Below are 24,810 nucleotides of genomic sequence, written 5' to 3'. Positions count from 1 at the left end.
TAACACAGTTAACCAGAATCCATAAATAAAAGAGGTAACTCCGTTCTGGGAGGGGGAGGGCGAGGCAAGGACAGGAGCATAGCACAGAGCGCAAGAAAGGTGCTCGCACACAAAAACCTACGCCTCAACACCCACTTCAGGGTCCGAAATACCAACCAAGGTGATTTCATGACTGTTCAAAGCTGCTTCACCACCCATTTTATACATCCATATACACATACACACACATGTATATATGTATGTGTGTATATATGTGTGTGTGCGTGTGTGTATGTGTATATGTGTGTATGTGTGTGTTTGCGTGTGTATGTGTGTATGTGTGTATATGTGTATGTGTGTGTATGTGTGTATGTGTGTGTGCATGTGTTTATGTGTCTATGTGTATGTGTGTATGTGTGTGTGCATGTGTTTGTGTGTATGTGTATGTGTGTATGTGTGTATGTGTATATGTGTGTATATGTGTATGTGTGTGTATGTGTGTGTGTTTGCGTGTGTATGTGTGTGTGTTTATGTATGTATATGTGTATGTGTGTATGTGTGTATGTGTGTATGTGTGTATGTGTATATGTGTGTGTATATGTGTATGTGTGTGTATGTATGTGTGTTTGCGTGTGTATGTGTGTGTTTATGTGTGTATATGTGTATGTGTGTATGTGTGTGTATGAGTGTATGTGTGTGTATGTGTATGTGTGTGTGTTTATGTGTGTATATGTGTGTGTATGTGTGTATGTGTGTATATGTGTGTGTATATGTATATATGTGTATATGTGTGTATGTGTATGTGTGTGTGTACATATATGCATATGTTATTATGTGTATCAAAATGCTTTTACAATTATACTGAATATAAACTGATTTGGTTTCAAGCGTTATGAAAGAAATCACTTGAGTTCTATAAATTTGATTTAAAAAATTATTTCAGAAATTCCATTTGGCCATAAACCCATTAAACAACCACCAAAAAAAAATCATTTCCAATCTCAGGTTCAAGCCTGTGTGTCATCAGGATTCAGCTTATGTGGGAGAAAGAAACCACCACAGGGACTTAATGCCACCCTCAACTGAGTCAGCTCTGAGGTCCCTAAAAGGCTCTGCTAAGGGGCAGACCGCTTGCACCCTGGGACTCATGCCTTGAAGGACATCCTGGAATGACAGGTCTCCTTCTGGCATGAGGAGCATCCCACAGGCTGCCACTCCTTGTTCCAAAATTAGACTTTAGCATAGACACAGTTCTCAGAGGCAGCCAAAATAGCGGACTGTGGCAGGGAGGTCCCCAGTCGTCCCAGCAGTTCTCTGCTGCTTCCAGGTCAGGGCAGCCGGCAGCTAAGTCACAAACAATGATGCACTGGGTTAGAAAGTGTGAAGATGGGAAAGAATTATACAGCGCATGGTATCAAAACTCCTAAAAACATACATAACCCCATCCGTATGTGTGCACCTGGAGCTGTGCGTGCAAGGGTTCACGTGTGTGTGTGTGTGTGTGCGCGGATGTACATGCACGCACATGAGTGTGAAGGTGAGAAGACATTCTCCAACACTTTCCACCATGTATTTAAGACTCCTTCTTTCATTGGCCTGGACCATGCTAATATTACGCTAGGTTGGCCGGCCAGCAAGGCTTATGGCTCCACCTGTCTGCCTCCCCAGAGGAGGATTCCCAGCTTGGGCCAGCACACTAGTTTTGTGTTTTTTGAATGTGGTTCTGGAGATGGCCCTTCCTTCGAGCCTCAAGCTTGCAAGTCTAGCACTTTGCAGGCAGAGCCATCTCCCAGACCTCTCCTTAATAATTCATTTATTTTTTATACATGAACAGTTGTTTGGGGGGAGGTGCTCCGATACTGAGGGAGATTTGGAAGCGAGTCAGACTGGAAAGCACTGAGCAGATGGATCTTTAATGCTTCAAGACAGCGTAGAGAATCGTACAGGAGTTGGAATCAGACAAAACTGCCCAGAATTCCAGGCTCCAAGAACATCAGGCCTCCATTGCTGCAGACAAATGATCCGGTTTGAACCTCGCTTTTCTCGTACAGTGTACAGCAGGAGGTGGTGGTTTCTTTCTTCCAGGTCAAAACCGTGAGTGAAGCAGTCTCTTCCAGTGCAGGGCCCTGTCTGTCTAACATCATAACCTGTATGACACAATACAACCGAGTAGGCCCTCAGTAAACATTCATGAACGAAGAAGTGATTGAGAGAAATGAATGGATGCTTTACTGTAGTGCTTGGAGAACATCCAGGCACAGTCCCTGGCTTGTGTCGGGAGACTGGATAAATGACATTAAGGATGTCACTCATGAGCAGAGAATCAAGCGGGGCCTCAGGAAATGTGTGGGATTGCTAGCACACTAGAGGAGAGTCGTACAAGGAGAGTCAAAATATTTAATAGTAGAGCATGAGGCAGACGCTAGGGTGGCCCTGCTGTCTCCTGTTCCTGAGGTCCGTTAATTGTGACATCTACCTTGCAAGAACGCTCTCCTGCCGAATTGGATGAGCAAAGCGGCTGCGTGGTAGAGACCCCAGGTGACAAAGAGCTGTCATTGCCTCACTGGTAAGTAACCGAGGCTCCAAACTATATGCCCACAGGACACACCATTCTTCAGTAACCTTATGATAGCAGGTGTTGCCTCTTCCTCAGTCTCACCTCCAAAGGAGACCATTGTCCTAACTGACAACTTACAACCGTCTGAGGAGAAACAGAGGCAGAGGGATCCCACTGAGCCAAGCCCAAAGCCCAGACCCACTCAGACCGAGATAGTGTGTGCCCTGAGTTCTGCCCACCATTCCCAGTGAGTGGGCCTGCGTGCTGCTTCGTGGGCAACTGGCCGCTGCTGTCTTGCCATGTGGCAGCAGAAAACCATTCGCTCACTGACCCAGAGGAGAGAGCACCTGACAGGTGGACAGGAAGTCTCCTGGCTGAGTGTGACAACCAGAAAAGCAGGGGGCACTTCAGAAGACAGAAGGACCCAAGTCTGTCTGCAGAGGGCAGGCTTGCCTGGGCATCCCCAGGGTCTGCCATGTTCAGCGTGGTCAGTGTGGCCTGACCTTTTTCAGCCTGCCTTAGTAACTGTTCCTACCATCGAACCAGCAACCTCATCCTGATGAACTCTGGGGTTCAGGGTCACCCAGGCGATCCAGCCAAGACTATCGTGTCTGACTGGAGTGGTCCCCCGAAGGTTCCACTGTGGATGCAGTTACTGGGGACGTCACAGTCGCAGCAACAGGAGCTCAGAGAGCTCGGCTTTCCTAACAAAGAGGCTAAGGCTAGAGACAGGCAGAAGGGAGGGCAAAGGTCATTGCGAGGAGAGAATAGGGCTGGGTTCTGTGTGACTGCAAACTTCAGTCACAGGAAACCAAAACACTGACCCCAGGACAGGTGCACCCTCTTCTGTTCCCCTGAATCACAGGGTACCTTTGCTCCCGTAATCGGGCTCTGATTAAAATACACCTGTGTTCGGCTTCCCACAATCCCCTGCTTAACTGCCACGTCACTCAGATCCCATTTGGACGGTTTCCTCATTTCAACCGAAACGGGACGCGCCCGGCTGAAAGCCGAGAGACCCTCCTGGAACTCACAGAACGCGAGGCAAATTAAGACCAAAGACATAATTTTCTAGTTAAAATTTCAGAGGGATGATCGAATGAATCACTCATACCCCTGATTAACTTTAGCGGAAATAATAAGGGGGCAAAAAACAGGAAAACATGCACACCATCATCCCAGTCCACCTTTCCAGCACTGACTCACGCTAATTAAGGCTTTTCAAATAAGGGAATCTCAACAAAACTTCCACAGGACCCGACAAGCATCTAACGGGAAAGCAGGCAAGTCAGGAGCACCGCCATCCCCACCGTCAGACCAGGGCAACACTCATCCTGCCATACTGTTTCTCCCTCTGTCATTTATCCTTCCGGCACCCGCTGAATTATTTTATTTCATGCGTACGAAGTTTTCACTGCAGGTATGCCTCTAGACCATTCACATTCCTGATGCCCACAGAGTCCAGGAAAGGACATCAAACACCCTAGAACGGGAGTTACAGATGGCTGTGACTACACTGCAGGTGCTAGAAACTGAAACCAGGTCCTCTCGAAGAGCAGTCGATGCTCTTAACTGCCAAGCCCTATGTCCAGCCCCTTAAGCATGCCTATACAAATCAATGGAATAGGTACATAAAGTAAATATGTATGTATTTACTAAAAAAACCCACTATACATAGTGTAGAACTATATAACCATGCAGCAGATGCTTGTTTTATGAATGCATGGATGTCATGTAAGACTTTTTGAAAATGAGACCTGTGGTTTGGAGAGATGGCTCAGTGAGCACTTGACACAGAAAATGAACGAGAACTTGAGTTTGAATCCCCGGGTTCCACGTAAAGCCGTGTGCAGTCGCAGGAACTTGTCATCCTCAATGTTCTTACAGGGATGTGGGGGCAAAAATGGGAAGCTGCCCAGAAGCTTCTAGGTCATGTAACCTGAAGTGTTCATCCACCAACAAGAAACCCCTCCTCAAGCAAGGTGAAAGGGAGGACCGACCTGCAGGTTGTTTGCCTACTAAACACTAACTGTAAGTCATGTCTTCGACACAATTTTGTTTGTTATACATCGACAGGTTAAAACACCGAAGCACCACACCCAGAAGTTGATAGTGGGTATCTCGCTGTGTGGCAGAAGCAAGAGGACTTGCTGTCTCTGATCATTGTCTCTACCTCTCTGATCATTGTTCTTTGTCCGAAGCACCTCAATGAGCTGTAGATTTTGTGGTAAATATGGCTCTTCTCATAGCTCCCTACTGTTGCCTGCGGTCTAAACTGGCATATTGCATCATGCTCTATTCCTTCTCAATGCTATCAGACAGACAGAAAGACACACAGACAGACAGACAGACAGACAGACAGAAAGACAGACAGACAGACAGAAAGACAGAAAGAAAGGACAGAAAGACAGAAAGAAAGGACAGACAGACAGAAAAACAGACAGAAAGACAGAAAGAAAGACAGAAAGACAGACAGAAAGAAAGACACAGACAGAAAGACAGACAGAAAGACAGACAGAAAGACACAGACAGAAAGACAGACAGACAGAAAGACAGACAGAAAGACAGACAGAAAGAAAAAGAAAGACAGACAGAGAGAAAAAGAAAGACAGAAAGAAAAAGAAAGAAAGACAGACCAACAGGAAGACAGACAGGCAGAGAGAAAAGAAAGAAGAAAGACAGACAGAAAGGCAGACAGAAAGACAGACAAAAAACAGAAGAGAGGAAAGAAAGAAAGGAAGGAAGGAAAGAAGGAAAGAAGGAAGGAAGAAAGAAAGAAAGAAAGAAAGAAAGAAAGAAAGAAAGGAGGAAAGAAAGGAAGAAAGAAAGGAAGAAAGAAAGAAAGATAGACAGATGAATGACAGAAGATGTAGCAGTTATTGAGATCGGCCTAAACTGGTTTGATGATGTTTCCCTTGCTTGCTCCCAGTCAGGCTGCCCAAGCACCTGACACAATATTTCACCACTTGTCTGCTGCTTCTTTCTGCTACTTCCCTGTTTGGTTTCTTGTTACAGATGCTTGCTATCTACTTAATAAACTCACTTGAAATCGAAAGCACTGCCATCACTGGGCATCCTCCAGGCGGTACACAACCCATGTAAACGTTCCCATGTAATCGTTAAAGACAAAGCAGACGGATACACAAGTGGGTGGTTTACCAGTTGGCCACACTGGGAATTCTGAGGATACCATTCATCCTACGTTCTACAGTATCAAGAAACAACCCAACAGCATATGTAAAGTGGGCCCTGCTGCCTAGCATGTGCATCCCCAGACCACACTCTACAGCGGTGTGTGCTAGACAGGAAGAAGACGTTCCAAACATACCATTGAATTCTTCACGCTCTGCAGCAAGCGTTCGTGCTGCTCAGCTATGGCCAAGGCAGCAGAGTGGACCTTCTGGTAGATGGCCTCGCCGTCTCGTGTTTGAAAAATAAATAATCCTTCACCAGTCTCACACATCCTGTAAAGACAAAACCAAGAATTTTCTGGAAACCCAGCTCTCAGAAGGCTGACACACTGAGATTTCGCTCATCTACTTTTGACATGGGGTCTTGCTATGTAGCCCTTGCTGGTCTAGAACTCTATGTAGCCCATCTTGGCTTCGAACTTGCAACAGCTCTGTATGTTTGCCTCCTGAGTTCTGGGACTAAGAGAATGCCGACAGATCTGACATTGTACCGAGAGCCTGAGTCATTTAATCTTAATGTGATTATAGCTCATGTGCACATTTACTAAATAAAATTAACCAGACCAAAATGGTCAATGTCTAATTAATTATTGCAACAGTGGGCAGGGAATAAACACTCCTGGCTAATGTGTACTGATTGATGGCAGGTTTTGGTTTTTGTTTTTTTCTTTGTAAAGTGAAGTAGAAGGTAAGTACGACGTCTCCATTCACAGTAATAATGCTATATTTCACCTTTCTACTCCAAAGGGGACCCTGTGGCACTGGTCCCTTCTCCCAGTCCAGGAGAAATCTGTCAGCAGAAAATCATCATGTAGGCTGTAAGTTCCAGGATGAAGAGGAGGTCCTGTCTCTTCCATACTGTTTTAAGTTCCCTTGCAGACAAACAGCCGTAAGGATTCTTTCATTTCCTAAACCCCAGATCAAATTATGGTCCAGCTTCCTACCAAGGTGCTGAATCAAATGCAGCCCATCGCTCTTCCTTAAGGAGCAGGACTCTGCTGAGTTAATGTAGGACACATGGGAAATTCTTGGAGGAAAACAGTGTGTATGGGTTTGGTGACTGATGTCAAACATTGAGAAGATCTGCCTCAGACCACAAAAATCCAGAAACAAACTAATAAAGGGAGCTGGCCAGGCACCATTAGGCAAAAACAAAACAAACCCTTTTAAATTACATATATTTTAGTACATATGCATATGGAAATATACTTAATTACTATGAACACTTTAATTTAAAAATATTTATTTTATGTGTATGAGGGTTTTGGTTGCTTGTGTGTCTGTGCACCAATGCATGGCTGGTACCCGTGGAGGTCAGGAGAGGGCACCGGATCCGCCAGAACTGGAGTTGCAGACTGTTATGAGCCACCATGTAGGTTATGATTGTCAACCCTGAGTTCTCTGCAAGAGCAGCCAGTACTTCTAGCCGCTGAGCCTTCACTCCGGCCCCTACTATCCCTCTTTTAAAAAATTTGAACAATACCGTATGCAGCCTCACTGCAAAGGGCTCTAGCATGGATATATATTCGACACTGGTGAGACTTTGTATCTGTTTGTCTGCGCTACAGGATCTGATTCTCCGAAGCCCCCTCTTTCTACCTCAGAACCTCTTCCTGAGAGTGTGATCACAGCCTCACTTAATGCTTAAGTTGTGTTCGTGTCTGAAGAACTGTGTAACACAATAAAGAAGCCAAGGAAGTCTCTAATTCAAGTTGTTGTTATTTCAAAGGCTTGTTCAGGATCTGTAATAACACCATAGAACAAGGAAATATATGTCAGTCCAAGTCTTCATAGTTAGCCCAGTACCACAGCTCTGTGGTAAGGCCTAATAACGGCAAATATTGCTTATATTGTGTCATAAATATAAAAAGAAAAAATGTCATAAATTTATGAGGAAAGGGGAAATGGGGTGCTGGGAGAGAGGAGAGAGAGAGTTTGGTGTCGATCAGTTAAGCTCAAGAAGTTAACGTCAATGAAGCCAATTTTGGAATTTTAATCACTGCGTTGTACCCATCCAATAAAGTGCTAAAGGTAAGCTCCAGGACACTCTTGAGTGACATTTGTTTCTTGAAGACATCTATTGCCACAGCAAACTCCACTCTCAGCTCCTTTGCACGTAAGCCACCATAAATCCTTGATCTGGCTTCCTTGCACAAAGTTCTATCAGGTTTTGTGACCTTTTCCATATCTTCCCCCACTCCCCACAAACACAAGTATATGGATTTGTATCATTAGGAGGAAGAATTAACCTCAACTGACTCTTTAAGGGGAAGAAGTCACCTACTGTTTCCCCTTTCCCTTGAGGACAAGAAGGCACTATCACTCTGAAGCTCCTGGAGGATGGTTGAGATGTTCCAGGGGACTATGACGGCTTGTTTCGTTTTGACTAAGACTCATGGTAGGAAATGTAGTTTCAGTTATTACTGGATCTATACATCTATTGATTGATCATAGATCAGCCCCCGTGCTAATTCTCCTTCCTGTTCTTCATATTCAATGCTCACATGACAGTAAAGAATGCCCTGCTCACAGGACGGTGGCGAGTGTGATGCCCACGGGACAATGCTCTCTCTACAACACCACTCAACTGGCAAAAGTTTAAAGAACAAGTGGCCTTTTGGACAATGCCTGAATTTTTTACTTGTTTATATTGAGAAATGGGGTGTCGTCATCTCATTCTGTCCTCCAAGTCAACATGTACTCAAGGATGAGTTCAAACTGCTGATCTATCTACCCCCTCCACCTCCCGAGTGCTGGGTTTATAGGAGCGAGTCACGATGCCCAATGTCAGCAAGTGGTTGGGTACAAACCCATGGCTTTGTGCAGTAAGCCTTCTACCAACTGAGCTATATCCCAGCCCCATCCAATGTCTCCTTTCAAAAAACATAATACAGATATTTTCTTTAGGTATCATTTCAATCTTTTAGGTGCTGGGATCAAAAACAAAGCACCAGAAGGTATCAAAATGGCTACGGCATCAAGGCTTCATTCTAGGCTTGCTTTTATGTCTCTCAGTAAAACAGACACAAGGCCCGGCCTCTGGTTTGAATGTTGAGATTTTCTTGTCCGCTTACTACAGGATGAGTGTCCTTTGATTGTACCGCATGGCCCACACAGTTGGGAACGGACAAAACCTAGCCTTCTCACATGATTTCCTTCCAGGCCTCTTCTAATCCTGGCCTGCCAGCCCTCCTATCCTGCTTGCTTTGTCTGACTGATTGGCTTAGAGCTGCTCCATCAGCACCCTCTCAGCGCATTAAAATGTTGCTGTAGGCCTTGACAAAACAGCACAGTGGGGGAAGGGCACAAGGCAATAAAAAGAAAAACACATCAATCAGACTAATGGCTGTACATAACCCAGCAGGGCAGTGCAGGGCTGGTCAGCTCTTCAGAAAACACAGGAGAAAAACTTCCTCAGGGGCTCATGCATGGAAGAACAGGGAAGGCAAAAGAAGCAGATGTGTCGGTAACTTGTGTCTCCCTTCCTCCTTTCTCTTCACCCATTGGTTTTAGTTCGGATGCTCTTGGAAGGATCTCTCATCGCATCTTTACCCCAGAGGGGAGGTGAGGACCACATCCCAGAACAACGTCACGGATGCCAGTCTGAAGATGGTGGGGATGGAACATGTCTGGGGGAAGAGCCCGAACACACCCTTGGGATCAGAAGGTGAGAGCCAGCCCTTGGCCTGAACTCACACTTGGGATCAGAAGTGAGACCGGTCCTGAGGATGACTTTCGCTCAGAGCATTTGATCACAGTGTGAGGAAAACTAGGACACCACCATTCCCGTTTTCTGGTGCAAGAAGAGGCTCTCGTTTCTCCTGAGCAGGTCTGCGTGCGAGACCCAGCATCCTATTTGAACTCCTCTGTTCAACATAGTGAAAAAGGAGATACACTGTCCACTTCCTTTTTCTTCCTTGATAATAAGAAATGAACCTACAGTCCAACACAGAGAAAGCTCGGTGGCTTGGGCCACCAGTCGTGAGTATCCCGGAGACATCAACATGGTTTTGATTTTTCTTATAGGCTCTTCAGTTAGAAGAGAGTGCAACTTCTCTGTACAGGGAGAGCTCACCGATGAGCCTGCATTTAGTGTGAGCTATGTGAAAAGTTACTAATTCTCCTAGTCTGTTCAGATGGCCTCACACCCCAAGCAAGAACCCCTCTCCTAGGTTTAAGGGAGGCATCTGTGCATAAAATACTCAAGTTTCCACCTTTCTCGGAATACCTAAAATTCCTTTTTAAATGATGTCAAAGGCCTAAGACCCCCCCCCACCTCTTTCTCTCTCTTGTCAGTGAAGAAAAGCATTCACGTGTGGAAATTATTTAGCACAGTCTGCCAAATGTCTCCTGAGCCTCCCTCACTCCTGCGGAGGTGAAACCCAGGGTATTAATTTAAATCGGAGCCTGACACTGAAGCATGTGAAGCCAGCAGCCAGCTCCAAACAGAAAAGGGAAGCTACTGGACACCCGCCACCCTCCTCTGAACAGCGCTCTTCCGGAAAGGTTCCATGGGGACGGAGCTGCCCCAAGAACACTCTGCCAGTTGGATCTTCCCACTGGAAACTCCAGCCTCTGACAGGTTGATGGGCACACGTGAGATGTCAGAGCTCCAAGGCAGAGGAAGTGGCAGGCTAAAGACAGACACCTCAGACAAGAGAAGCAGCATAGCTTTAGGTCTCTAAGATACGTTGACTGTTATTTTTTTATTGCTGGGGGGAAATCTTTGTGCAATTACAGTTACTGCGATGTTTATGCTTCTACTTCTGATTTCTGCAAGGGAAAAAATAGCAAGAGGGTGGAGTCAATCTATCCTGGGAGATGAAAGGGAGACATATAGGTAGAAGGTCCCAGAGGCTTAGCCTCACCTCCTGCACCTACCTACACATACTACACACACACACACACACACACACATACACACACGTACACAGACAGACACACAGGCATACACACACACTGACACACACACATACACATACTACACACACACATACACACACTGACACACACATACACATACACACACATAGACACACACATGTATACACATAGACACACACACCAACACACACACATACACACACACATACACATACACCGACACACACACACATATACACAGACACACACACATACATACACACGCACATACACACACAGACACACATACATACTACCTCAGACTTACACATTCACATGCACATCACATACACATAGTACCATAGACACACACACATATGCATACACATAGTACCATAGACATACACATGCACATACATATCACATATGCATACACACATGCATACTCATATATATGCATACATTTATATATACTACCACAGACACACACATGCACTTCACATTCACACATAAAAACATCACATACACATCACATACACATACATATAGTACCATAGACACACACATGCACACACATATCACATATATATACTCGTACACATACACATACTACCACAGACACACATGTACATACTACCACAGACACACACATGCACTTCACATTCACACGCAAACACATCACATACACATCCAACCGCAAACACACACGTGAGCAAACTGACCTCCTTGGTCTCCTTCTTACTTAGAATAAATGAATACCGTGTTGGACACACTTTGTGGTTTGGAAACCTTGCCTCTTTTCCCTTTCAAAGGCAACCAGCCCAGTGTTGGACTCTGCTTTGGGAGACTTTCCCCCACTCTGTTCCCATCCTGAGAGCTTTGCAGACTGTGCTTAGCACAGAGCTGGATCATATTGGATGTAATGGTCTATGTGTTCTGGGTATCCTTCTCTCTCCCATTGGCTCGTGCCTGCAAAGACTCCAAAGTTCCCAGAAGTCACCAGGACATCCGAGAAAGAGACAAGCTAGAAGAAGCAAGGCTCTCCAGTGAAACAGTTTTATCAACGAATCAAGCCATGCCCAGTCATCTCTACTCCTAGACTCTAAGTCATGACAGACAATGTCTTTGCTTTGTCACTTAGGGTTGATTCAGCTGCCTCCTAGTTTCTGCGCTCTGTCCCAGGGGTTCCTTCTTGTGCCTCTATTTAATCCTTACACCACTGTTAGATGAGGTGAGCACTATGCTGTCCCTGTGTGCAGACGGCCATTGAAGCTTAACTCCCATTGTTCCTAGATCCAGGACACAGAAGAAACGAATTTTATTTCCCACCTCCAATTCGCCGTGTGAAAGCAGTGTGTCTGGTGCGAGCCTCACCTCTGCTTGCTTCTGAAAGTGAGGGGGGTTGGACCTAGTATTAGTTATTACGAAACTGCTTTGTCTCGTAGGTCTCCAAAGATAACCAAGGAGGGAATTACCTTGACTAATAAAATAAGGCAGATATGAAAGCGCCACACTTGGGGGAACACAAATGGTCTTATTATCTAGCTCCGTGATGGTAATAATACAATTCCATCTCTATTTGCATTTCAGTGGAGTAGTGGTATTTATTACCCGGTGTTCCTCCCTTCCTGCATTGCGAAAGCCCCCACCCTGCCCAGAAGTCCTAACAGAATGTAAGGAGACGCCAGAGGAAGCGTGCCATCCATCCAGGCAAGTTCTTACTTTCCCGTAAGAACTTCCCTCTGGAAAACTACTGTTTCCCACACAGTAGACTGGTCATGGACGTAAAGGAGTCCCAATCTCAACGGGAAGGTTTTATCTTCTAAGGACCTTCGTTTCCCAGGAGAGTCGACAACTCACTTCTATGTCCTTGAAAGTAAAACATCCCATGTGTGTGTACTGAACCTCTCTGATCCTAGTACTTGGGAGTGGGAGGTAGAAAGACCAAACATTCAAATTTGAGGGTAGACTGGGCTACATGATACACCATTTCAAAAGCAATAAGAAAACTAACAACAAAACAAAAACGAAAGAAAGCAGACCGAAGAAGAACTACATAATGGGAGAGAGGGAGTGTTTTTAATTCTTAGACCACTGATGAAAACATTAAATCAATCCTCCTTCCGAAAAGTAGATTTTACTGACTCAGCCTCCACTTGCGATGAGGTAAAATGGCTGACTTGGAGGGAGCACTACTCCCACATGATCACATGAGCTGGAGGACCGGAGAGTGATCAGAACTTCTTATTTTTTGCTGTCTTTAAATCAATATTGCTTCCTGTACAGGAACTGTCAGCTCTAGCCAGCTGTCTTCAGTGCTTTAAGTGGTCACTTCAGAGTAATTTTAACGCACATCGGGGGCTCATGTTTCACTTTTAATATAATATTTAATTAATTATTTGAGGGTTTCATTCAATGTTTTTTGATCCTACTAACCCCTACTCCTCCCCATGTCCTCCCGGATTCATGCCTATCTTCCTATCTCCCAACCTACACTCAGTTTTCCTCCAATGTGCTTGATGTTTGGTTTTTTTTAAATAACCCACTAACCAACTGTGCTGTTTATACGTTCATGGGTGTAAGGCCATCCACTGGAGGAGGGTCCACCTACCACACCCTTAAAGAAAACTGACTCTACCACCCACAAAGCCACGAACTACCTACAATTCCTCAGTCATGGGTCAGGTTTGTGAAGCCCTCCCTACCCTATGCTAGAGTGTTGAAAAGTTGGATGGGCTCCTATTTCTTAAAACTCAAGTCACTTGAAAATTCAAAACACAAAAGGTGGCTGTTTTGTGCCTTTACAAGGAACCTAAAATCTTGGAGGAAGAGTCGGAGTGGGGAGGTAAAAATGAATCAGTGACCAGCAGGATCTCTTTGCGGGCCTTGGTTTACCGGATTGGAACTGCATTCTCTTCACTCCTGCATTTGCCTCTAAGAGGAATAACTGAGAGCCCCAAGAAGGTTCTCTGGACTCCCAACAACTAAGATTTAGGACAAAGCATGCCAGCATTCTAGCCATTGGTTGAACGGGGGAGTTGCTGCGATGGACCTCAGTTAGCTGCAGAAATGTCTGTGGTACGTATGATCTACCCTGTTAGTTCCCACAGAGAACTACTGAATTACAACCAGGAGATGTGCAAGCAACAGGAAGCTGGCCTCTAGGTAGCCTATCCCAGCCCGTGGTACAGTTTACCAGCTCAGCCTCAGCGTGTGGGGAAGTCATCAAATGGAGTAACGAAATTCGTGTCATATCTCTGAAGAGTTAGAATCCTCCCCGGGATGGAAGGGGATGCCAGGTACCGGAACACTGCACCATAAAACATCGGTTTACGAATTTTCCAACGTGTTCTTCTGGCCTGGTCGCCATGATCTGAATCTGGAGGAGGTAAGCAGACACTGGGAAAGGACATATGAAAGCCATGAACTCACCTCCCTGCCTCAAAAGTGAACCACGTGGTGTCACGTCCATACCGCCGCAGGGCACTTAGCGGCCAAGAGATGAGTTTAACTCTGGGATTCTGGATGTCCCAAAGACAGATGTACTCATATGTAATCTGCAAGGCACATTCGCCATGTACATCTAAGTTAGGAGATGGCATCAAATACACATTGAATCTCTCTGGGAGAAAAACAAAACGTTAGTCTAAAATCCCCAGAAATGAAAGAGCAAAAAGACATCTCAGGAACACAAAAGCATTAAAAAAAAAACTTTGTACATGCTAGGGTTTGGTGGAGCGTTCAGGAAGATAAAAGTTATAAATGAACCGTCATGGAAAAATGAGTTTTTAAATGCAGGTGCTATTACGCATCGTAATGAATGATACACTCTGGGCGTCAACAGGCGCTAAACACTATTTACATGAGCGAAGATCATTTGTAGACCTTTTCAATTTGCATCGTGGAAAAAAAAAAACTGTGTGCCAATCAAGGACCAGAGCCATGAAACCGCTAAAAGCAAATTTTCCCCTGCCGAGTACACATTAATTACACCTACACTTCTGTACTCACAAAAGGTGCAGGTGCAGAGGGCTGTGTCTGTGACTTGTGGTCCTAAAGTAATGCTGGTCAGCTTATGGCTCTGTGATCAGTTCAATAAAGCTGTGCCCCAATTATTTAAACCACGGGTCCACAGTAACAGCGTGTGCTTGTGAAGATTTGTCAAGGGATGTACTTGGACTTTGAACAGAGAACTTTGCTTCCCGGGTGACCGTTGAACGTGTCACCAGGACAGTGATAACTAATTTAGCTGGTGATCGTAAACAAGACGTCACCTGCACACGCTTACACTGCTTTTATTGTTGCTATTCAGGAAATTCATTAACATAAAAAGCTACAGAGTAAAAAAGTCTCTGAATGAAATGTGAGCACAAGTACTACGGCACCTGCAAGCACGATTCTGTCCGTCCATTCATCTGACATCTGACAAGATAGTATGATGCTAATGATTTTATATAAGAATGCTCTAACTAGCTGTCCCATAATAACAATCGTCATCGGAATCTCTACATTTAATCTGAAGTCGGTGAAAAGTAATTCAAGATTGTGCTCGAGAATGGGCTCAGGTGCCTGCTATCTAAGTTTTTAGACCAAATGTTGAGGGCTTCCTAGAAGCTATCATGAGACACATACGTCCCTTGAGAGTTCTGGACCCAGGAATACAAAATTGTTTTCACTAAGTAAGAGGTAAAGGGAATCATCGTTAATGGATTCTCTCAGAGGCCAATTGATTTGCTATAAGATAAATTAGTGGGGCTGGGGCCAGAGAGACCATTGGGAGAGTGCTTGCCTAGCATGCTTTTGGAGAGAAACCATTTTAATTGTACCCATTTGAACTCCTACAAAATAAGACTATAAAATACTTTCAAGGAAATACTGGAGTTTTGTAAGAACCCACAATAAAAGAAACCCCAAGCCTGCAGAGCTGGCTGCGGAAAAGGAAACCTTAGGCGTGGATCTTAATTTGAATGTCAGCACTGGGCATCTCTACTATGCCACAGGCACAGATGTCTGAAGGCTAAGTGCTGACCTGGCCACTCCAGACAATAATGGCAACCAAGCCCTGCCGTGCTTCCCAAGCCCAAGACCGTGTCCCCACGGCTCTGACTGTCTCCCCTTTGTCCAGCACCACAGTGACTGACTGAACCACAGAAGAAAGGTCTGGGGTGGGATGAATCACCTTGGGAAGTGACTTCCCCTCTCTGCAGCTCCCATTCCCAATCTAACAAGGGGCTCCTCTGTATGAGCTAACGCTTCCAGGCCTTGGTCAACAACAGTTGCATGGCGACAGACTGTGGTAGGTACACTCAGAGCAGGCAGAGACTATAAATGTGCCACGAAGACGCAGATCTCTGGCTGGGAGGGAGCACGGTTTTAACTAACAACTAGAGTATGCACGAAGACGACCAGTGCAATTCCACCTCTGTTGTGTCTGCCATCAATCCCGGGTGACCCCGAGCCCCCACCGCTCTGACAAGAGCATAGATCAAGTCAGGCTTTGAAGCAGAGCCCTGGGATCCAATCTCCCCCCAGCCACTAGGCTGAGCTATTTGGAGATGAAGCAATTATTCTCGCCTCATACTATGAATGAACATTGATTTTTGCTAAAAACATTCATGAATATTTTGGTCGTTATTATTTTAAAAGATTTATTCCTAGATGCTGTGTTGAGCTGAGTTGGCTCAGGGGTTGGATTTTACTTTTAAATCACAGTTTTTAAGTGAGTTTAAACTTGATGAAATATTCAGGGTTGGGGCTAAAGTCTATTAAAGATGTTGGACGGTGTTCAAACATGTTTTAAGTGAAAAAAAGCAAGGTGGAAATTATCACACGTTAGAGTCTGTACATAGTAAATGGAGACCTACTAATATAGCCTGGATTCAAACACTCACACTTACTACATTTGGAACCAGGTGTTTAGCCCATCTATAAAATGGGGGAAGTCCTACCACCAGTCCTACCACCTATGGAGTGGGACTCCCAGGCATAGGTTGAATATTCATAAACACCTTCCATTCTGCTGACACACCTTGTAGTCCTCAGCACTCCTGACTGAAACCATTAATGTGGGTGCTTTTTTTTTCTCTATTGCAGATTAGAGAACGTTTGAGGGAGACGTCGGCTGCGTCGTTAACACAGACGGCTATTATAGCTTCTTCGTTTACTTTTCTAGCTCAGAATGTACAGGATGAGGATGCCCCGTGAGTCATCATACGGGAGCAGCGAAGCAGTTTAGGGGAGAGATGGGAGATGAAACCTTTGCGTACATACCGCTCTGTTCTCGTTCCACCCCAGTGGCCAATAAGTCAGGTTCTCCGAGGCTGATGTCATTGATTCTGGTCCCCACACACTCTATCTGGAGAACCTTGCACCATTCGTCTGCCTCAAGATCTGTGGGAAAGGCAGAAGCAAAACAAAGAAGACAAAAACCCCCACCGAGATCTAGTATCCTCTATCCCGGTACTCAAAGATAAAGACCAAAGACCCCTACCCGACTCGCCTCAGACAAACCTGATTCACAAGCAAAGGTCTTCGAGGTGTCATCATTGAAATAAATCCCTATAGCATGTTTCTTGGTGCTCTTTGGCAACCGGGCTACGTTTTTCACATTGTTGAGTTCTGTAACCTGAAAGGAAAAAGAAAATGACTTGGAAGTCTGGTCATGTGTCCTGCACGAACACTTCCCGCCCACATAGGCGCAGTGAGCTCATCACCCCTGAGCCCAGCGTCCCAAGAGCATATCTGCAGATACGAACATTAAGCATGACTTGGGAGGATGGAACCCAAGGTAGGAGGTCCAGTCAGTCCATCACTAAGTTACCCCATCAGAGGTGAAAGGTCAGGGATCTCGGAATCACCCCTGTGGTCAGTAGTCAATCCATGCATCACACCTCAGAGAGCCCCATCACAATCTCTCTGACTTGGAGCTCGTCGGTGCCTGGGGGGGGGTCTCAGCTTTAGGATATGAGATCACCACACAGGGCCACCCTGTTCACATCATCATCAAAGATGTCCCGTTAGACACTCCCTGCCCCACCCCCTTCCCCACAATCTTAGCTATAGGCATTTACACAAATCCCTCCCCTCCCAGAGGATATTAACTCATGGTGCCTCCACCGTGGAGGTTCTGCTGGGGTGAGATCCTGTCAAACTCTAGAGGCCTGCCAGCAGGAAGGCTTACGTGGCTTCCTGGTAAGTATTTATTTACAAGATAAATAAGCCTCTCACAGTGGCAGGCTTAAACTCCCCTTAACACCCCCTTAACTGTTATACAAAGGAATATGCCTCCCATCAATCTTGGCCCGCGGTGATGCTGGACCACCTCTTCCATCTATTACCCTAAATTCAATAAATGTCTGGCTTAGGAAATACCCGGGAAGAGAAATAAACACCCTCCGGGGGCACATTAATCTGATCATTTCATTTCCCGGCCTCCTAACCCCCAGTGGCCCTTCTTATAGTATAAATGCAAATTTATCCGCATGAAATGCCGCACAGTGCCCCTCAGAGGCTTCTTTCCCAGCCCAGCATCTCCAGGGACTCTGCAGGACAGGGCTTACCCTCCGTCTGCAACAGACCCTTCAGGACTCACTACACGCAGCTGCTGCTTTGCCGTGTGTGTGCTGAACATTTTCGTGCCGGAACCCAGCCTAGGCCGCTGCCACTTTTGTGTAATTATTTATCTGTTTCCCTACGTCCGCATTAAACCCCGGGAGTCCACTGTGCAAACAGCATGTCATCTTTGCAACCTCCAGGCCTGACTCGGGAGATTTTTATGCACGGAAACAACACCTCCAAGATCTGCAGATCCTTGAATCCAAATGACTGTGGTGACCCTCTGTGTCCTCCACAGCCAACTCTCCTGTGTGTGTCAACCGGTGTCCTCAAGTCAAACTGGACTCTATGCTGTGCAAGAAGAAACCATGTGGCTTCCTAGGCTTAAAGCCTTCTCTCCTCTCCCCCTACTATACTCCAACCACCCTAAAAATCTTAGTTTACATCTCACCTACTCCACGATTCCCTATTGGAAACTCCCCTCCACTATTCAAACTTTCCTAAGCTCTGCAGTGCCGAGCTTTCAGGGCTTCCTTCCTGACCCTCCAGTGGCTACAGGACTTTGGTTCCTATCTTGCCTAAGGGAGAGTCATTTCCTCCTGGCAGGCACTATAATTCTGTCCATTGCTGTTTCCCAGGTCTAACACACAGTGTGTCCGCAGAGAACCGAGGATAATCTGAATGAGTGAATTGCCCGGTGAATGCACACTGCTGACATGGATGCCATTGTATCCAGAGTGAATGCACACTGCTGACATGGGCGCCACCGTGTCCACAATTCCAAGACCTCAGACACATGGGACCTTTACAAAGTCAGTTCCTCATATGGGCCAGGCTCGAGAGGGTTCTCTCAGTTCTCCAAGGTCGTAGTATGAGTGTTTATGAAGGCGTGACCAGTTTGTGCAAAAAATAGCAACTGCAGCTTCCTCCTCCCACAGCCAGAGGCTGCTCCCCTACAGAGACCTCCAGACCAGCCAACTCTTCCCCCTGTGCAGTGCCTAATAGACACAGTGAGGTTCTGGGTTGCTGAGGTAGCCAGAACCCCACCTGATTCCACACTGCATGTGTGTCTGTTTGTCTGCAATTTCTTCACTCCATCACTGCCCCTCATGAGGATTTTGTGCCACTGACCTTGTTTGTCCTCTGGTCTGAAGTCACTCAACACATGGGCTGTATGAGCAAAAGACTAGACTCATCTACAGACGTATCATGGAACTCAGACATCATAATTCCCTTCTCTAAGCTGCCATACGTGGGACTTGAAGCACTAGCTGAGTTTCTGTTATGCTAATCCCTATCTCTCCAGCTCTGGGGGACTGGTGGATAGCACCAGATGATTAGACCCCGGGGAGCACACACTGAACCTCCCAGAAGCCCCAACCTGGGTTCAGTCTTTCCAGATGTGTTCCTGTTTGATCTTCATAAAAGTCTTGGAGATAGATGTTAGTATCATTGGATTTTTCTGATGGGGAAACTGAGGCCCAAGAAGGTTAAAATCACACAACCAAGTGCCTGGCTCAAACTGGCAGGAGTGAGTGGTGTGGAGCAGAGTAGATGGGAACCTGTCACCTCAGCTGAACACTGACGAACACATCAAGGCTCTCAGCCTCCAGGGCTCCCCTTCTGCTGGAAGGTGCCAGTCTTTTTAACATGACCCGTTGCCTTTGGGACACGGGTAGGGCGTGCGTGGGCTGGGCTTTAGGCCAGCCCGCCACTGAGACGTGACTTAAGGGAAGTTTGAAAAACAGCTAGGACTGTGAAATATGTCGCTTCATTACATATCCATTAAGGGGCCAAGAGGAAGACATAAGTCACCGGAAACAGCCGGGAAATGCGGGAGAATTGCATGAGTCAGAACGCAATTACCCGCTCTGGAAATTGGTTTTGGTAATAAGCAAAGCAACACCCCCGTTCACTGCTCCAGGGAGGAGAGTGAGCGCTCGAGGGGCAGGCAGGGGCAGGCCTGACAAAGGACAACTGGCTTCCAAAGCCCTTGTGTATGCCAAGCTCAGAACTGCACTCTACTGAGCACGTGCACACTCCCATACGTGTACACACACACACACACACACACACACACACACACACACACACCCCAACAAGCCTCACTTTCAAAAGACTTGCAGTCTGGACAAACTCATGCAAGACCGTGACTACCCTCCACAGGCACCTCTGTGTGGTGGGAGAGCTTTGCAAATTTCATTTCATTCTACAAATGACAACCCAGGAACAGAATGGATGAACGGATGAGCTTCAGTGCCTTTTACAAACAAATGATAGGCATGGGTTGTTTTGTTTGTTTGTTTGTTTTGTTTTTTGTAGCAAGGGTGAGTTTCGATGAGGTCTCGGAGCTTCGCTAGATATAACTGCTTTTTGGGATGGAGGGGCCAGACTTGTACCCAAGCAACAGAGGTGAGTCTCACAGATTGATTTAGCGACCTGAGCGAGGATGGGCAACAGAGCTTGCACTGGCGATATGACTCATTCGGATAACCTCCAACTTGACGTCCTTTGCGGTCTAGTAGCTTCTTTCCCGCTGCTGTGATAGGATACCCTGACAGAAGCCATCTAAATGAGAAAGGACTTGTTTTGGCTCATGATTACAGAAGGGACACTGACCACCATGGTAGGAAGGTATGGGGCAGGGAGAATGACATCATCCCATAGCATTGCTTGGAAGTCTAGAATCAGAGAAACAACAGGAAGTATGACCAGTCCGTTGAACCTCAAAGCCCACCCCCCAAGGGACGAACTTCCTCCAGAAAGACTGCACATTCCGAATGCTCCATAACAGGGGGTGATCAATCCCTGTTAGATGAGTCCTTAGAGGAAGGTTACCAAACTATACACTGGGCTCTCCCCAGAACAGACACCGGGCCCCACAGACTGAGTAAATGCTCTCTGGGTTAACCAGCATCAGCCTCCACAGACTGTGAGTAAACGGGATGTGTAGGCTGTGACTGCAGGTAAGTCATTTTTCTCCCGTCACAGCTTCCCATCCCCTCCTGTGCACAGCGCCATGACTCATCCTAATACCTAATCCAAAACAGGGTTAAATTCCCTCTGTTTCCCACACTTCTCTCTGATCTGAAGCCATAATGTTTATCCTGACAGTCTTCCCTAACAGAACGCTATCTCCAATCTGCCAAAACCTTTACAGATTACTGAGGCTATGAACACACATATCTGATAAGCCCCCTGCTATAACTAATGCTCAGTCATTCCCACTGCAGATAAAGCACAAGCTTAGAGAGCAAAGCCACTGTGTGTGTGTGTGTGCATGTGTGCGTGTGCATGTGTGTTTGTGTGTGTGTGCTCATTTGTTTGTGCTTATGTGTGAATGTGTGTGTGCATGCATATGTGTGTGTGCGTGTGTGTGTGCTCATGTGTTTGTGTTTGTGTGTGCGTGTGTGTGTGCATGTGTGCATCTGTGTGTGCATGTGCATGTGTGTGTGTGCATTTATGTGTGGGTGTGTGCGTGGGAGTATGTGCTTGTGAGTGCATGCTCTTGTGTTTGTGCTTGTGTGTGCATATGTGTGTGTACTCGCGTGTGTGTGCTTGTGTGTTTGTGTTTGTGTGTGCGTGTGTGCACCTGTGTGTGCATGTGCATGTATGTGTGTGTGTGCATTTATGTGTGGGTATGTGCATGTGTGTGTGTGCTTGTATGTGTGTGTCAGTGTATGTAAGCTTGTGTGTGTATGTGTGTGTGTGTGTGTGTGTGTGCGCGCGCACGTGCACAGGCATGCTGTGGTACATTCTCCACTCAAACTTTTTGATTGCATTTTTTCCTCACTATTTTGTGACTCCAGGTTAGAGTGTGGGAATCCAAGAAGAATTTCAAGTTTTAAGGGAAAATTTGAGGTCATCTATAAATGCCATATTCCTCTGGGGGTGGGGGGTGGGGCAGCTACTCACTTAAAGCTGCTAAATTCGATTAGCATGCAGGAAAGATTCGCCCATCACCCATAAAAACCACTTTTGAAGGAGACAGAACAGAAACTTGCTGTGAGCTGCTGGCAAGGATAAAGCAAATAAATAACGGAGCCCAACATCTCTCTTCCTCCCACAAAACACCAGGACGGAGCATACGGAACATATGAGCCAATCCACTTTCCAGAAATCAAGAAACCAGGCAGGGGCTTCAGGTCTCAGTAGGGTGCATGAAAGCTCTTGAGAAAGCAAACCTGAGGCACCGTATCTTCTCCCACCAGCTCAGTAGAGGAGAGTGAAGAAAACACCCAGCCCACACCTGCTGCCCCTTGCACAGAAGACAGACAGAAGACTGAATGAAACAAAGATCGGACGTGATGCTCTGTCTTTTATGAGAGAAACAGGAGGGACTGACTTCCGGTGTCTTGCCAACTCGGTTCCCTAACAGAGCCTAGCAGAAGACTTGAGAGGGCACTGGAAACAAGGGAAGAGGGCAGTGAATTCTAAATGTAAAGCTCCTTCAGTGTGGCAGTCAGACACAAACAAGTGCCAGCAGTCACAGGCTCGAAAAAGTGAAGTGCTTCTCAGGCTAGAACTCAAGTGCGCAAGATCGCAGGACGGGCATCATCACAGAGAAGGTTTAAAAGGCCCTCAGGATCTCCAGCCTGGTCTTTTTCTACCTGAGGGCTGCCTGTCAGGATGAGAGAAAGGTGGCTGTTTTCCTCCAATGTGCTGACCCTAACGTGAAGCTCCAAGGCATGGAAAGAAAGAAGGAAACAGATGCCGGTCAAAGGTACTCACCCCACCCCTGAAAATTGATGCTAAAGAGACAGAGGTATATGGATTGCATGATACTTTACATGTGCTGAGTGCACTGGGTGGGTGGGGGCAGAACAATTCATGAGCCAAAAAAAAAAAAAAAATCAACGAAAAACAAAGGAACTGAGAGAAACGTTAGAATTTGGGGAAATAACAACTGAATGGAGAAATTCACCAGTGAGGACATACTGGATATGTTCTGTCAACTTGAACCAAACTGGAGTCAACTGCAAGAGAAAACCTTAGCAAGAGAAAATCACCACCATTAGATCAGCCTGTGGGTGAGTCTGTTGGGGTATTTTCTTTATTAATGATTAATATGGGGTGCCCAACCCACTGGAGGTGATGCTCCCCTTGGGCTAGCAGTCCTAGAAAGCAGCCCAAAAGCTGTCTGGAGAAGCCAGCCATGGAGAGCAAGCAAGCAAGAAGCACTGCCTCCAGGTCCCTGCCTTGAGCCTTGCTCCATGTTCTCCTGACGATGGGCTGTCACCTTTAACCCAAATAAACATTTTCCTCAACCAGGTCTCCTTGGTCAGTGTTTGATGACAACCACAGAGGCACAAGCTGGAGCAGAAGCTTGGCACAAACATGATGGAGAAGACAGAAGGCTCAGTCTCAGCCTGGGTCACTAGAAAGGATCCAACTAGACTGTGAGGTGCCATCGCCCAGACCAACACGTACACTTAACAAGTTCCAGAAATCAAAAGGAAGGGACTGAGAAATTTACCCGCAGAATGACCCGAACCTCCTCAGTGTGTGGAGAAGGCAACGGACATCCAGAGAAAGGTTAGTCCAGAGGAAGCTAACTAGCGTGGATACTAAGAAACCCTCAGAAGAGCACTTGCTAGTGCCCTATTATAATCCCGAAAGCCTAACGACAGGGAGAAAAGTAAACTGGACCGTCCAATACTGGATCACAGTATTTCTCTGGAACTGGAAAAGAACGGATTGATTGACACAGCCCAAAATGAAAAGAACAAACCATCAAGTAGCAACTCTGTATCTGGCAAAAAACGTCCTTCAAAATTACAGGAGAAGCAAAGTCTTCCCTACACAGAAGGTGGAGAGTCCGCCATTGAATTACCTTGCAAGAAATGCTGAAAGGAAACCAAACAGAGACACGAGTGCTTGAGATTTGCTGATAAAGATGCAGATAGACAAACGCACACCACTGTAATAATGCAAGGGTGCATGAATTATTAATTCTGGAATAGAAGCAAAGGAGCAGAGAACGCTATAACCGTAAAATATATTAATGTGTATGCGACATGAAATGCATTTTTTATACCAGTTTTCTAAAGCAGAAGTTGAAGGAGATAAGACTTACATGGTTTTATAATTGAAGTTGAGTTATTAGGTTAAAGAAAAAGAATTGCAGATAAAATGCTTTCAGCCCCATTATAACTACACGCGCATGCACGTACACCTCATAAGAGATACACAAAAGAACAACAACAATAACAACAAAAACCCACAGATGAGGAAGACAGTAGAAGGTAGCAAGAACAGAGGAGACACTGACACACAAAAGACCGCAGAATGGCAATTACGTCTTACATGCTGGTAACTTCTTGAAAATGTAAATATATTAAACTCCCTGATCAGAAGCATGGAGCATGGATTAATGATCAATGCCCAAAGTAAAGAGTCTCCTCATGCTCAAGGACACGGATAACCAGAGACTGAATTCACAAGAGAGCCGATGGCCATCCTTCCAACACATAAGCTTTGACTCAACAAACCATTACAAAACACACTAGATACTGTATGGTCATGAAGCATCGGTTCCTCTCAAATATATCACAGCTATAGATCTAGGCACCTCACAACAGAATAAGGATAAACCTCACTGCAATAATGGGGGTACCTATGTTTAATGACAGACAGGCATAGGACAGAATACTAACAAGGGAGCAG

The 24,810-nt window shown here is 45.9% G+C and overlaps 1 protein-coding gene across 3 annotated transcripts in view; it reads right to left on the bottom strand.

The window, feature by feature from the left end:
- The window catches only part of Dok5 (docking protein 5), a 136,689-nt gene that overhangs the window by 26,135 nt on the left and 85,744 nt on the right, over window positions 1-24,810 (bottom strand). For 2 of the 3 annotated variants that reach the window (NM_001109344.2, XM_087653995.1), the window contains exons 3-6: window positions 17,101-17,215; window positions 16,861-16,980; window positions 14,023-14,212; window positions 5,865-6,000 (exon numbers count right to left, since the gene is read on the bottom strand). In NM_001109344.2, the coding sequence (NP_001102814.1) occupies window positions 5,865-6,000; window positions 14,023-14,212; window positions 16,861-16,980; window positions 17,101-17,215 (561 nt within the window). Of the gene's footprint in view, window positions 1-1,873; window positions 2,127-5,864; window positions 6,001-14,022; window positions 14,213-16,860; window positions 16,981-17,100; window positions 17,216-24,810 lie in introns of those variants that run through there. The other variant, XM_087653994.1, reaches the window with a different exon arrangement.

The sequence above is a fragment of the Rattus norvegicus genome, chromosome 3, assembly GCF_021556685.1.
Source record: "Rattus norvegicus strain SHRSP/BbbUtx chromosome 3, alternate assembly SHRSP_T2T, whole genome shotgun sequence".
Classification (NCBI taxonomy): domain Eukaryota; kingdom Metazoa; phylum Chordata; class Mammalia; order Rodentia; family Muridae; genus Rattus; species Rattus norvegicus.
The sequence above is the reverse complement of the archived record's forward strand: the minus strand, read 5'-3'. Positions and strand labels throughout refer to the sequence as shown.